Raw genomic sequence first — 13,132 nt, 5'->3', positions numbered from 1 at the left:
GCAGATGAGTCTGCGAAGGAGCAGAGAGGGATGGGGGCGGGGGCTGCCGGAGGGCGGGCTGGCCGGGGCGGAGCTGGGGGCACCGGGCAGCAGGAGGCCCTGGGTACTGAGCAGAACGTGTGTTGGGCAGAGCCAGAGGGCGTCCCTCCCGCCGAGGGGCCCTGTCCCGCCAATGACGTGGTGCTGTGCCTGCTGCATGGCTGCCTGGGCCAGGAGCTGAGTGACCGGGAGCTCCCACTGCCTGCTGCCGACCAGGCGGCCTTCCTGCGCGAGGTGCTTCGGCGGACCTGCCACAGTCCAGGTGAGCCCCCGCCTCTTTCCAGGTACCAGACTACAGAGCGATTCCCATCTGGGTTCTGGCCTCCCCTTTCCTGCACCTCAGAGCCCTGCTCTCTCCCATCCACCTCTACCTTCATTGTAGGTCCAGAGGGGCCACCAGTGGGGGACCCTGGGATCCTAAAGGATCAAGCAGACAGCAGCACCCAGGCCATCGGAGACCCCGGTCTTCCCACCCCGGTCAGCACTGGTGCATCCTCTCGGGCCTTTTGTCATAGTGACCTCCTACTGTCCCCACGTGTTCCTCCCCCAGCTTTCTAAGTCTGGGGATGCTCAGTGCCGCCCACCACTGACAGGGTGCCATCATCCCTCTTGGTCACCAGTCTTGCAAGCTGTCCCTGAGCATGGAGTCTCGGGCAGAGGAAGGGAGTAGGCATTGGGTGGTCCCTTCAGACGGCTCTGATTTTGTTTCTCTTGTACAGAGTCCGGGCCCTCCTGAAACTCTCAGGCCTTTCAGCTCTGCCCAGCCCCCTCAGTGGCGCTGCTATGCAAGGCTTGTGACCCCCCAGCATGTTTTTCTGACTTTCCTCCCCGCGACCTTCTCAGGTACCGACTACTGACCTCTCTCACTCATCCCCTCAGCTCCCTCACTGGCTTGCCAGGCGGCTCTGAGTTGTGTCTCGCTTTTCCTCTGCAGATGTCCTACATCTGGCTTCATATGGCCTGGAGGGAGCCTCTCAAGAGGAGATGAGGCCTAAGTTTGGGGATTGGAATGGGGCCCCCAGCCTGAAAGATCTGGCAGGAACTGGGGTCACGTTGACAAAGTCCCAGGTCCCCATCCTCAGTGTCACCCCAGCCAGTGGTAAGTCTGCTGACTCTTAAGTCAGTTAAGCAGCAGCAGGAATGGGAACAGAGAGCTGGATGCCATAGGCCACCTCTTGCCCACAGACAGTGCCCAGAATCCAGGAGAGCTGAGCCCACCCTTCCATCGGGACCTACCAGCATACCCTGGGCGCCAGGCTTCACAGACAGAGGGTGCAGATGGGCCCCGGACCCGGTGTCCTGTCTACATCTATAGTTGTTCTCTGGAAGCGCTGAGGGAGCAGATGGTTGGCGTGCAGCCCCCTCAGGCACCCCGAGATCTCGTCTTCCGGTGAGTGCCCTCCGTGTTGATCTAGGTCCTTTCCCAGCCCTCAGCCAACCATGGCCCCCAGCCAACCATGGCCCCCAGCCATGGCTCAAGAGGACAGACACACAAGTTGATGATCAGTGGCAAGAGCTCAGCTTTTTAGCCATGTCCTTCCTGCCCAGTGCTGGACTTCCTTCAGCACATCAGCTGAAGTCTCTGGGCCGTCACTGCATTTGGTAGGGACCTAGGGACAATCCACTAGAAGGTGGGGGATGGTTGAGTGTGGGCTGTCACTGAGGGTTGCTGGCCAAGCCCTCTCTTTCCTTCCATTCCTAGGACTCAGTTCCTCGACCAGCCTTCCCTCTCCTCAGCCTGGATGGAGCCCAGGCACAAGGAGGCAGCCAACCACTGTGCCTTGCTACAGGAGCATGCACAGCGATGCTACGTCCGCGGTGAGTGTGACGCCGTGGCAAGGAGGAGCCCACTTTGCAGATTATGGACATGGGGACTGGAGAGGTCCTCACAGAGCTTGACCTCGTGGCCCCTTCCACTTCCCTCAGGGCTGTTCCGGAGCTTGCAGCAAGCACAGAGCGTGACCTCACAGGACCTGCTGATAGCAGTGGATGCCTGTGAGGAGCTACTGCAGGAAGTAGACATCACCCCTTTTCTGCTCGCACTGTGTGGCCACACTCGGGGTTTGCCTCATGCACCCCCAAGCCCCGGTCCTCTCAGCCCAGGGCTCTTCAGCAGCAGCATGGAGGAGGGCCCCGAGCCTCGGGAACGAGCTGTCCTGGCTTCTGAGTCCAGGTTGGGATGGTCCTTGAATGACGTATAAGGGGGCACACAGACAAAGCCCCTATATTCCGGGGCCTTCTGCCCTGGGGAGGCAACCAGCCGTGCTTGGTCACTGGTTTCCCACCTCCTGCCCAGGCTTCTGTCTCCCATTCAACATGAGCAGCAGTTTCCCCATCTTACTCTCCTGGTTCTCCCAGCTTTCGTGTTTTGGTATGGAGTGTTGAGCTAGGTTAGTGGTGGGGAGTTGCCAGTGGCCATCAGTGAAAGTAGAAGCTTGTTCCGAGGACATCCAGATAGTAGTGAGAATCCCCTAAGCTGCTGAGTCTCACAGAGACAGAAGCTGTCGAGTGAGAGAGGCAGGCAGACAGACAGCTGTGTGTCTGGTGTCTGCAGGGGTCAGCACTGGGGAAATGAAAGGAGTGGGGGGATGAGGACACTGGTGATGCCCAGTTGCCTCTCTGGAGGCCTGGATCCCCACCTTTCATGCCCCTCAGATGAGTGCACTTTCTTCCCACCAAACCTTGCTTCCCCACCTGGGTCTGTCTTCCATGATGAATGATCTCTCCCTCCACCCACTGGTCCAAGTCAGAAAGCCAGGAGTCAGCCTTACTCATTGCTCTGTTGCACAGAAATGTCCAGCCACTAAGAAATATGGAGGTTAGAGCGGAGATGGGTGGGTGGGTTCTCCTGGCCTCTTCCCGCCAATGTCCTGTTCTCAGTACCCTTCCTAGAAGCAGAGGCAGACCATCGTGTGCTTCTCCCACTTGGGAAGCAGGCTCCTCTAGGACGTGGTGATGGTTCCTAACACTTCACTACCCGCCACCCCGCTCAGCATAGAGACCGAGGACCTAAGCGAGCCTGAGTCTCAGAGCACCCGTGTCCCTGGCCATCCAGACGCCAGCCTGGAGATCTCTCTGACAGACATCTGCCAACTCAGAGGAGAGGCCCATGATGCCCTTCACAGCCTCATCCAGGTGAGGGTGGAGAGACAGAGTCCTGCCTGGGCAGTCGTCTCTCATGGTTAGGGGTGCATAGGTGTCTCTACTAGGGTGGGGGCAGTGTTCAGCCAAATAGCAGCTGACATCATAGCCTTCTAACCCCAAACAGGAGAAGTTCCTGGAGATCAGCAGTCTCCACTTCCGCACGGTGCCCTCCAACCCCCACTACTTCTTCTATTGCCCTCCATCCAGCAGGCGTGAGGTGAGCGGCCGCTACCTCCCTCCCCTGCCCCAGCCTGTAGCCCCTGAAACCCTGCTTGGCCCACCCAGATCCTCCTGATCCCTGATCCTTGGTCTCCTGAGGCCCTACCTCAGGTCATGCTGCCTCTTTTCCTTACCCAGGATGAGGGCCCCCGGGACACGGTCGACAGAAAAGTCAGTGACTTGGAGTTTTCAGAGGCTGAGCTCATGGGAGAGGAAGGTACATAGGCCAGCGGGTAGAGGGGTAAAGGCTACCTCCAGCCAGGATCCGGGGCCTCCACTGCCAGCCTCTCCTGTTGACCACATGACATGTGTCTCCAGGAGACACATCTGCCTGCTGCGTGGTCACCGAGAGTGACCCGGAGCTGGAGGTGGAGTACCGCGAGAGCCGTGAACCAGACCTGGGGCCTGCTGGGCTGGACTCCGCCTCGCTGTCAGACGCAGACACCGTGAACCCCGATGAAGACTCCTTCAGTATCCTGGGGGGCGACTCCCCCACGGGGCCCGAGAGCCTGGCGCATGACCTACCACCACTCTTCCTGCACCTCACGTGCTCCGTGCGACTGCGTGGCCAGCACAGCTCAGTGCCTGTGTGCAGCCTGCCCACCTGCCTGGGTGAGTTTACAGTCCCCAGGGGAGGGCCACAGGACCTGGTCCAGCCTGCCTACCTGTCTGGTGGTGGGGGAGAGCCTCCAGACTCTTTAGCCCTGGGTGTAACTCTTTAGCCCTGGACACTTGGAACCTGTGCTTGTCCCAGGGCTCCAGTGACCCCTAACCTCCCCCCTCTCCCAGGCCAGGTGCTTTCTAGCCTGGAGGGCCCCCCCATCGGAGGCCGAGTTCCTCTGCGGGACCTCAGTGTCACTCTGGACGTCTTTGTGCTGACCTTGCCCCTGGAAGTGGAGCTCCCCCCGACCTCAGATCCTCAGCACCACCGGTGTGGCAGCAAGTTTGGTGGGGAATCAGGGGCCTTCTTAGAGTAGGGGGACCATTAAAGAATTTAGAGATGCCTGGGGACTAAGGGTACCTTAAGGATTCCAAGAAAGGATTGCTGAGGAGGCCTTGGGAGGATGATAGGTGCTGACCTTTGACCTTTGCTCCTGTACCGTTCAGGTCAACATCTGAAAGCAGTGCGTCCTTCCCACGGTCCCCAGGGCAGCCATCCGATGATGGGCTGGGGCCCCCACTGCCGCCCCCAGGAGAAGACAGGTACTTCCTTATCTCCCTCTTAGACTTCCTTGCTCCCCATTGGTTTTGTCCCCTGGAAACCAGTATGTAAACCCTTCTTTCAATTAGGCACCCAGGACTGTCTAATTTGGCCACACCCCACAGACTGGCTGTTGAGACCACCATGAGTGAGGTGAGGGCCTTCCCTCCCCCAGCCTAAGTAACCGCCCCTCAGCACTGTAACTGACACCCTTTCCATTAGATGGTGACATAAGACACCCCCTTTATTCTGGGGTCCAGTGAGGCCTCTCCCAGTCTGTGAAGCAGAGTCTCTTCCAGTGTCTTCTGATTGAGGAGTGTGGTGATGCCCCAGTCGGCCTGGGGGGTGCCCCTCACCACTCCCTGCATCGCTCTCTGACCGTAGATCCGCTGGCTGCTAGAGGATGAGATGGTGGGGGCGCTCCGAAGAGGGGGCATCCCCCAGAGCCCGGCCCTGCACCGCGCAGCCGCCCACATCCACAGCTCCCCTGGACGCTCCACCTGCCTGCGCCAAACGCTGCCCCTGAGTTTTGTGTTTGGGCCAGAGCGTTCTCTCGCACAGTTTAAGGAGGTATGCTGCCCTCGAGCGGAGAAGGCAATGGCACCCCACTCCAGTACTCTTGCCTGGAAAATCCCATGGACGGAGGGGCTTGGTAGGCTGCAGTCCATGGGGTCGCTAAGAGTCAGACACAACTGAGCAACTTTACTTTCACTTTTCACTTTCATGCATTGGAGAAGGAAATGGCAACCCACTCCAGTGTTCCTGCCTGGAGAATCCCAGGGACGGGGGAGCCTGGTGGGCTGCCGTCTACGGGGTCGCACAGAGTCGGACACGACTGAAGTGACTTAGCAGCAGCAGCAGCAGCAGCTGCCCTCGAGACACTCCCTGGTCACCTTGGGGCCTGTCCTTCCCCAGGCTCCGTGGACAGAACCAGAAGGCCCTCTCTCGGTTGGAGTCCACCTCCTCACCCTGTGGTCTGACCCTGACCCCATGCCTGGCAGCCCAGCTCACCCTTGCCCCTGGGCCTGTTGAGCCTTGGGCGAGTCACTGAGCCTTTTCATAACTCTCAACAGGGATGCTAGTGTGTGCTTCCCCGGGTACTTGTGAGGGTCTGATGAGGAAGTGTGGGGCCCACCAGTAGGGAGGGCTGCTCCTGCCTAACCTCTGCCCTTGGCTCCTGCTCCCTAGGAATTCCGCCACCTCCACCTCCCTGGTCATGTTCTTCTTGAGGACCCTGACAGTGGCTTCTTCTTTGTGGCAGTGGGCCAACAACCGGGTGGGTCCCACGGGGAGCCCCCTTCCCCGGCCTGGGCTTGGCGCAGCCAGGAGGACAGGGCTGAAGGCCTCGAAGGGGAGGTAAGTCTTGCCTGGGCTGACCCATGAAAGGAGCGGGAGGTGGTGGAAGTGTGGGGCTGTGCTCCAACCTGACTTCCTGACCCTCAGGCCCTGACCACCAGCCCCCAAGCCCCTGGCTCCCCAGAGGATTCTCAGAGCCCCCTGCTCATCAGTCTGCCCAGCCTGCCCCAGGGAGGTAAGAGAGGACTCACACCTCCCTGGCCCTGCAACCATGTTCAGAAAGTGTCCTTGGCAGGATCGAGAGAGGCTCCAGGCTTTCCCTTCTCTTCCCAGGGAGCCAGCCTGGGCCCAGCCAGGGACTCAGTCTCATGTCCAGTCAGGGCAGTGTGGACTCGGACCACCTGGGTAAGTTGGGGCAGAGCAGGGAAGACCAAGCTGATGGGAAGTGGACTCAGGGCCGCATAGTGAAAGGTCTGGGCAGGTCCATCAGTAGGGACTAACCCAGAAAGGCCCACCAAGCTGATGCATTTGGGGCTCACGTGAGCCTAAGGGTAAGGTTGAACTTGAGCATGTTTGACACAGGTTACGATGGTGGCAGCAGTGGCTCAGACAGTGAGGGTCCCACTGAGACCCCAGGTGAGAAGCCCTCCTTCATGTTGCGGACCCCGCCTGGGCTGGCACCTCCACAGCCTTCACTCATAGGCCTCCCTGGACCCTGCCTGCCTGACTTCTGGCTCATTGTTCGGGTGCTACAGGACCGTGTGGAAGTGTATGCACATGCAAGGTAGGGAGAAGCTGGGCCCTGCACCCTGACTCCTACGTTAGCTTCTCCCTGGTCCCACAACTCCCCTCTTCGGTGTTGTTAGAAGGCTAGACTTGGGACTGAGGGTTTGGGTAGGGATCTGACTAGTGCTCTGAGGTTGGGGGCTCCTGACCACTTCCCACATGTTGTAACAAAGCATGTCACTCCACTCTTCTAATGGAGTTGAAAAGCTGATGAGGATTTTGGCTCCTAGCCAAGCATTAAGAGAATCTATAGTTCACAGCAGCTCAGGATCTGTAGGTGTATAAAAATAAGGGATAATAGGTAGTATTTAACAAGTACTTGCTATGTGGCAGGCACTGTGCTATGTTTGTTATACGGATCACTCATTTGATCTGTAATGTACCTGCAAAGTACTATTATCCTTGTGGTCCGAATGAAGAAACTCCAGCACACATAGGTTATATTATACTTGCTCAAGGTCCCAGTTAGTAAGCAGCGGCGCCATACTTAGGCATCTCGTTCAGTGCTGCTCTAATCATGGGGGTGGGCATGTTAAGAGAAGGGAGGACCACCATTCTGACAAAGAAGATCAGAGAATTAAGAAGAGGTGAATTGCATGATGGAAGCCTCAGGTGGTACCCACATGGAGACTGGTAAGGCAAGCCTGGAGCCCAGGCTTCCAGAATTGCTGTTGAGATTTCCATCTTTCCTAGTTCCCATCATGTTTACTTCCCCTTGTCCAGTCCTCCTTCTTTTCCATGGTTCCTCTTGGCCCCTCCTCCCATGATGCCCTCCCCTCTCTCCCTCCCCACTGCAATTCTGTGTCTGATGCATCCTCCCCAGGAGCCTGATTCGGGACGATGGGGGTCCAGGGACCGAGTGTCGCCACCTGCAGCAGCTCCTGGTGAGGCGAGTTGGGGAGATCTGCAGGGAGGTCAACCAGGTAAGGGACAGCCGGGGGCAGGGCTCTCCAGGCATGGGATGCAGCCCAGATGAGGAAAGAGTTTCCAGGAACTTGACTTTCAGAGGCTGTTGATCCAACTTGGACATTTTCTTTGACCCTTAGTTGCTGGGATACTATTACTCCCCAGTGTCCTTACAACCTGAGGAGCTCTCCCAACCCCCCCCCCCCCCAGAGTGGGTTACTCTCTCATTCCCTTCCAATGACTGTGAGATGCTCCCTGTCATTGCACTCAGCTAGCATTAGGGATGAGATAATGAATTAAGACAGAGGGAAGCTTATGTCAAGTGGGGAGAGATGGATATGAAACAACTAAAACACGCAAATTATTTCTGCTGCAATTGTGAAGGCTTCTGTAGAGGGAAAGCAGAGACTGTGAGAGCACTTAACAGGGATCTGACCATCTGTAGTGTCAGGGAAAGCTGGGAAGAAGAGATTTTTAAGCTGAGATCTGAAGGGCAGTAAATAGATTCTGGCAAAGAGGAGGGACAGATGTTCTTCACTGGCTTCAGTGCTCAGCGCCCGGAGCCCAGTGACTGTCAGACACCATCTCTGAGCTCCCAGTGATTACTGATGCTCTTTTTGACCTCTGACCCCCCAGTGATAATGGGCATTCTCTCCAGCCTTTGATCACCCCTCTCCACCACCACCAGCAGTGTATGCGGGAATATTTCAATTCCCTGAGAGCTGGTCCCTTCTTCTCTCAGCGGCTGCTTCTTCAGGACCTGCACGACAGTCACGTGTGCAACTCTCTTCTGGTGGCTGAGAGCGAAGAAGATCTGTGGCGTAGCGAGACCCCCTTCCACTCCCGTCAGCGGGTACCACTGCCCAGCGATGGTGAGTCCCTCTCTGGAGCCTTCCTTTACCGAAGACTACTGAGAAGCTGGGGGCAGAGTCACCGTTACTTGGTCCTCGGTGCCAGGTAATGCAGTGAGAACAAGAAGAAGAGGACAGAAAAGGATCACCGGGTTTGGCTGCCACAGGGTCATCAGTGACTTGAGTCAAAGTGCTTTCAGCGGAGACAGGAGTAGGAAACCAGAGGAAGTGGAAACATGAAAGGATATTAGGCTGGAGGAGCTGGGAGTCACTCCTCTTTCAAGTCGCCTGGCAGTGAAGGGAGAAGCAAATAGATACGGCAGAAACTAAAGGAAGGTGGGAGGCAAGGCAGGAATTTAAAATAAGATAGAGACTTGAGCATGTTTCTGTTCCACGGGAAAGAGCCAGCAGAGGGGGAGCTGTTGAAGAATACAGGAGAGAAGGGACACGGAACAGGCGCTGCTGTGACCTGTCTTCCTACGGGCATGCTCTACCTAGCCCTGCCTTGTTTTCTAAAATGACCATCTCTCCCCTGCAGGGTAATAGCCGGGGCCGAGGAAAGGGGCAGGGGATGGTGGACAAGTGGGCCAGCTTGCAGGAGAGAACATCGGAGGGGTGGAGCCTGAGTGCCAGTAGGATTTGCCCTCAGATTGGCTGTCCCTCCAGACAGGGGGCACAGAAACCTTTGGGATTTCTGAGATGTCTGGTCACAGTTAAGAAACACGATCATCTACTTGAGATGGTAATCAAAATCTCCACCCTTCTGCTCCCTTCTCTTATTCCTCATGACCTCTCACCCCAGCTCACAGAAAAAAGCCAGATGGTGCCATTCCTTTGCCGTTCTCCCTCAGTTCTAAAAGTGACGTCAGATCACTCCTTATCTTTAACATGCTTGTCAAGTCTGTAGACGAACGTTCCTAACAGCTACGGGAGAGCACGTCTCTCAGCATGTCCTGAGATGTGTTCCATATCAAAGCAGAATCCCCATAACTGATGGACTTCCCAGGGTTTAGAAGACATCTTCTGCAAATTGAGTATGAGCTGCGACCGCCAAACACTTCTTCACAGTGGCTCCCAGCAGCCCAGGATGTGAGACTAGTCAGAGCCCAGACCCAGCCCTTCCTCATTTTAGTCTTTCCATATGGTTTCGCTGAAACCCTTAGCAACCAGCATTCCATTCCAGACTCTGCAGCCCCCTGGGTGTCCTATACACTGCTCACATCTTAGAGCAGCTTCTCTGGGGAACCAGATTGCCACCTTGACCTACTGGAAGGTTCCTCATCAACCTGGAAACCAGAAAGGGGTCGGTCAAGGCCAGGGGCTGCAGCCACAGGCTCTTGCAAAGAGCCACCCAACCCTTCGGGTTTTCTAGGCTAGCTGTCCTCCAGAGCAGTGCGCGTAGTGTCCCCTAACTCTGCTGTAGCGGTATGTAAGCAGTCACACGCATTCTGTTTTAATGGGGTATGTATTATTATTGCACTGCCCAATGAGTACATGAGTAGGGTATGTTCTGTATTATATTCTGACAGGCTCAGAGTGTCCTGGCAGCAGCCTCAGGATTATGCTTTGCCTTTCCTGACACCTCTTCTTAGCTTCTTCTCCATGTCTTCCTGAGATAGTTCTGAAAACCTTTGTGCTATGACCTGTCTTCCTAAGAGCTTATCTTAATACCCAAAGCGACCATCTTTCCCCCCTGCAGAGCGATCGGCCAGAGGAGTCGGGGGTTGAGGACAGGTAGGCCAGTTCACAGGTGAGAAGTCTGAGGGCAGAGGGCTGTGTCCCGTTTCTGATCCACCATCTCCCGTCCCCCAGATTATGCTGCCGACGAGAGCTGTGGGCCCCGAGGGTACCTGGCCGCCACGATGCAGTTTGTCCCTGGCCATTTCTCCTGTGACGTTGTATGGGGAACCGTGATTCGAGTCCACTCACGCCTCAAAATGGGACCCAGCATGGGTGTCTCTCGGGGTATGTGATTGGCATGAGAAGGCAGGTGGAGTGTAGGGGGGTCGGGGGTAGGGGGGATCTGGAGAAGAGAGTTTCCTAAACCCAGGTTCCCCCTGCAGCCATCCAGGCCCTGCGCTCTGTGCTTAATGCCTTCTCTGTGGTGAACCGGAAGAATATGTTTGTTTATCAGGAGCGAGCAACAAAAGCTGTGTACTATCTGCGGTATGTGGGTCCTGGGAAGACGGGCTACAGCCTGGGGTAAGGGAGGAGCTGTGTCCAAAGCCCTCCTGGTACCACTCTTTCCCAGGCTCCTGGAGACGTCCTGCAGTGAGCGGCCGTGGGACAGTGACACCCTGCCCCCGTCCCTTGCTCTATCCCGAAGCCAGGAGCCCATCTGTTCAGAGGAAGCCTCGGCATGTATCCCCTACTCCCTGATTCCCCCGTGCTCCTGCAGACTTTGCTCCCTGGAACCAGGCCCTGACCACAGTTTCCCTGCAGGGTCCTCGTTCTCCCCTGGACATGGCATCCAGCCGCAGTTCCGATGCTGCTCGTCCTGTGGGCCAAGTGGACAGACATATCCAGCTGCTGGTGCATGGCGTGGGGCAGGCAGGTGAGGGCTGTGGGGCAGGGGAGGTGGGTGGCCAGATGCGGTTCCACAGTCCTCTGGGACTTCTCTTCTTACACTAGCTCCGGGCATCCCTCGAGCAGGAGCTGGGTGGGAAAGGATGGGCTCCTGGGATGCTGAAGGGTAGGACCTATAGCTGGCTAAAATGCAGCCAGATGTCGAGACTGGGTGACTGTGTGGATAGATGGTGGTCCCACTGGCCAGATACTAGGGCGGGTTTGGGATACATTGAGCCCAAGGTATCCAGTAGGCAACCAGCTCATTTATTTATGGCTCAATAAATGTATAGAAGCCTTGGGCTAAGACTGTTAGCTATGAGATAGATGCTATTATTATTCACACTGTACTGAGGCTTTGAGAGGTAGGACTCACCTGTCACACGCTGAGTAGCTTGGCAGAACTAGAACTTAGTGCTGGCTGCCTCTGGTGTACGGGAGCCTGTTTGAGTCTGGGGGTAAGGGATGAGATAGGGTGGCTGGATCTTCTGCCAGCGTCTCTACCTCCCCACCGTGGCTGTGTCCAGGTCCTGAGATCACGGATGAGCTCGTGCGGGTTCTGCGTCGGCGCCTGGATGAGGCCACACTAGACGTCATCACGGTCATGCTCGTGCGGAACTGCAAGCTGACGCCAGCTGATGTGGAGGTCAGCTCCCTCCCAGGCTCCCTGCATGACTCCAGGCTCCCTGCGTGACTCCACGCAGCCGCCGGGACAGTCGCAGCCAGAACCTCTTTCTTTGGCTCTGACTCCCCTTCCTTCCCTCTCTGCAGTTCATCCAGCCCCCAGGGAGTCTGCCCTCAGAGGTGCTGCACCTGGAGCTGCCGCCCTCCTGCCGGCCCTGGCTTCCCGCCCTGGCCTGGTACCTGCGGCAGAACCTGCTCATCTTCCTGCATTCCCCCAAGTACACGGACAGCAACAGCCGGAACCACTTCCAGGTGAGGCCGCACCCTCAGTCCACACTTGCGTGTATGCTTGCTGAGTTAGCTGTTTTCTACAGATGCCCCCCCGCCCACCCATGTACCTTTGTACACCATGGACCTCTGTACACCCCAGCCCCTCCCCCGGCCTTTATTACCTTCCTGTGTCTTCCTTTGCTCTTGCGTGTACCTGTTTCCCACTCTCCCTGTGGACACCTGTTCCCTGATGGCCTTTGTCTGTTTGCCTGATCGTAGTGCTCAGTGGCTTTTCTCTCCCCAGCATCCACTCCCACCACAGGGTGGCCTCCCCGACTTGGACATCTACTTGTACAACAAGCCTGGAGGACAGGGTACTGGAGGCAAAGGTACAGTGCAGCCCCTGGGCCTGTGGCGCCACAGGGTGTGAGAGAGCCTGTTCCTGTCCCGCAGCTGGATTAGGTGGGGAGGGGCAGGGCCCGGAAGTCCCAGAGCTGAGCTTTCCTTTTGGATTTCTACCCAGGGGTTGCCTGCATCACTCTAGCTTTTGTGGATGAGGAGGGAGCCCCCATCTCACTGGCATCATGGCCCACCTCTTCTCCGGGGCCCCCAGACCCACTGCAGGAGGAGGAGTTCGAGCAGCTGACTCAAGTTACTCGCTGCCCAGTCCTGCCAGACAGTTCTTCAGGTGGGGCAGTTTGGTCAGAGGAGGGGGTGTTCATTTAATGCTGTGGAAACCAGGGACACACTCAAATGGCCCCCGTTCTTTCTTCCAGCTCCAAGTGGGGCCCCACGGCTTCGACTGGATGTGTGGGAAAAGGGGAACATCAGCATTGTGCAGCTGGAGGAGAAGCTCCGAACAGCAGCTCGCCAGGCCCTGGCGGATGCCATCATGGAGCTCTGGCTGCTGCCAGCACCACTGTGTACAGAGGATACATCCGCAGGTACGTGGAGTTGGGAGAACCCAGAGATCCAGGTGAGACGGTGTTCCAGGTCAGGGTGCCAGGAGAGTCTGGGGAGACATGGCAGCGGCTGCATCTAAAATACACATTCACAGTTGTCCATCACCTTCCCTGCATCAGCAAGGTGATACACTTGATAGGAATGTATGTGTGCAATTGCTCACTCGCTTAGATTGGGGGTATATGACCAGGAACTCCCTACATACACACACACACACGCACACACGCACACACCCTGCCAGGAACTCTGTACACACACACACACACAC

The 13,132-nt window shown here is 56.9% G+C and overlaps 1 protein-coding gene across 4 annotated transcripts in view; it reads left to right on the top strand.

The window, feature by feature from the left end:
* The window catches only part of SZT2 (SZT2 subunit of KICSTOR complex), a 52,710-nt gene that overhangs the window by 27,626 nt on the left and 11,952 nt on the right, over window positions 1-13,132 (top strand). For 2 of the 4 annotated variants that reach the window (XM_081492637.1, XM_081492636.1), the window contains exons 22-51: window positions 131-301; window positions 422-516; window positions 759-882; window positions 974-1,138; window positions 1,225-1,429; window positions 1,742-1,857; window positions 1,966-2,212; window positions 3,033-3,174; window positions 3,308-3,400; window positions 3,541-3,619; window positions 3,721-4,014; window positions 4,192-4,333; window positions 4,510-4,605; window positions 4,693-4,756; window positions 4,988-5,173; window positions 5,792-5,959; window positions 6,047-6,134; window positions 6,233-6,304; window positions 6,482-6,683; window positions 7,509-7,608; window positions 8,334-8,463; window positions 10,255-10,407; window positions 10,506-10,608; window positions 10,694-10,799; window positions 10,885-10,996; window positions 11,535-11,653; window positions 11,779-11,943; window positions 12,206-12,290; window positions 12,425-12,589; window positions 12,678-12,845. In XM_081492637.1, coding sequence (XP_081348763.1) covers window positions 131-301; window positions 422-516; window positions 759-882; window positions 974-1,138; window positions 1,225-1,429; window positions 1,742-1,857; window positions 1,966-2,212; window positions 3,033-3,174; window positions 3,308-3,400; window positions 3,541-3,619; window positions 3,721-4,014; window positions 4,192-4,333; window positions 4,510-4,605; window positions 4,693-4,756; window positions 4,988-5,173; window positions 5,792-5,959; window positions 6,047-6,134; window positions 6,233-6,304; window positions 6,482-6,683; window positions 7,509-7,608; window positions 8,334-8,463; window positions 10,255-10,407; window positions 10,506-10,608; window positions 10,694-10,799; window positions 10,885-10,996; window positions 11,535-11,653; window positions 11,779-11,943; window positions 12,206-12,290; window positions 12,425-12,589; window positions 12,678-12,845 — 4,155 coding nt within the window. The remainder of the gene's footprint in view (window positions 1-130; window positions 302-421; window positions 517-758; window positions 883-973; window positions 1,139-1,224; window positions 1,430-1,741; window positions 1,858-1,965; window positions 2,213-3,032; window positions 3,175-3,307; window positions 3,401-3,540; window positions 3,620-3,720; window positions 4,015-4,191; window positions 4,334-4,509; window positions 4,606-4,692; window positions 4,757-4,987; window positions 5,174-5,791; window positions 5,960-6,046; window positions 6,135-6,232; window positions 6,305-6,481; window positions 6,684-7,508; window positions 7,609-8,333; window positions 8,464-10,254; window positions 10,408-10,505; window positions 10,609-10,693; window positions 10,800-10,884; window positions 10,997-11,534; window positions 11,654-11,778; window positions 11,944-12,205; window positions 12,291-12,424; window positions 12,590-12,677; window positions 12,846-13,132) is intronic. The other 2 variants (XM_081492639.1, XM_081492640.1) reach the window with 2 other exon arrangements.

Source organism: Giraffa tippelskirchi, chromosome 5 (genome assembly GCF_054371585.1).
Source record: "Giraffa tippelskirchi isolate mGirTip1 chromosome 5, T2T-mGirTip1v1.2.pri, whole genome shotgun sequence".
Classification (NCBI taxonomy): domain Eukaryota; kingdom Metazoa; phylum Chordata; class Mammalia; order Artiodactyla; family Giraffidae; genus Giraffa; species Giraffa tippelskirchi.
Note: the sequence above shows the minus strand (reverse complement) of the source record. Positions and strands in the feature narration are given on the sequence as shown.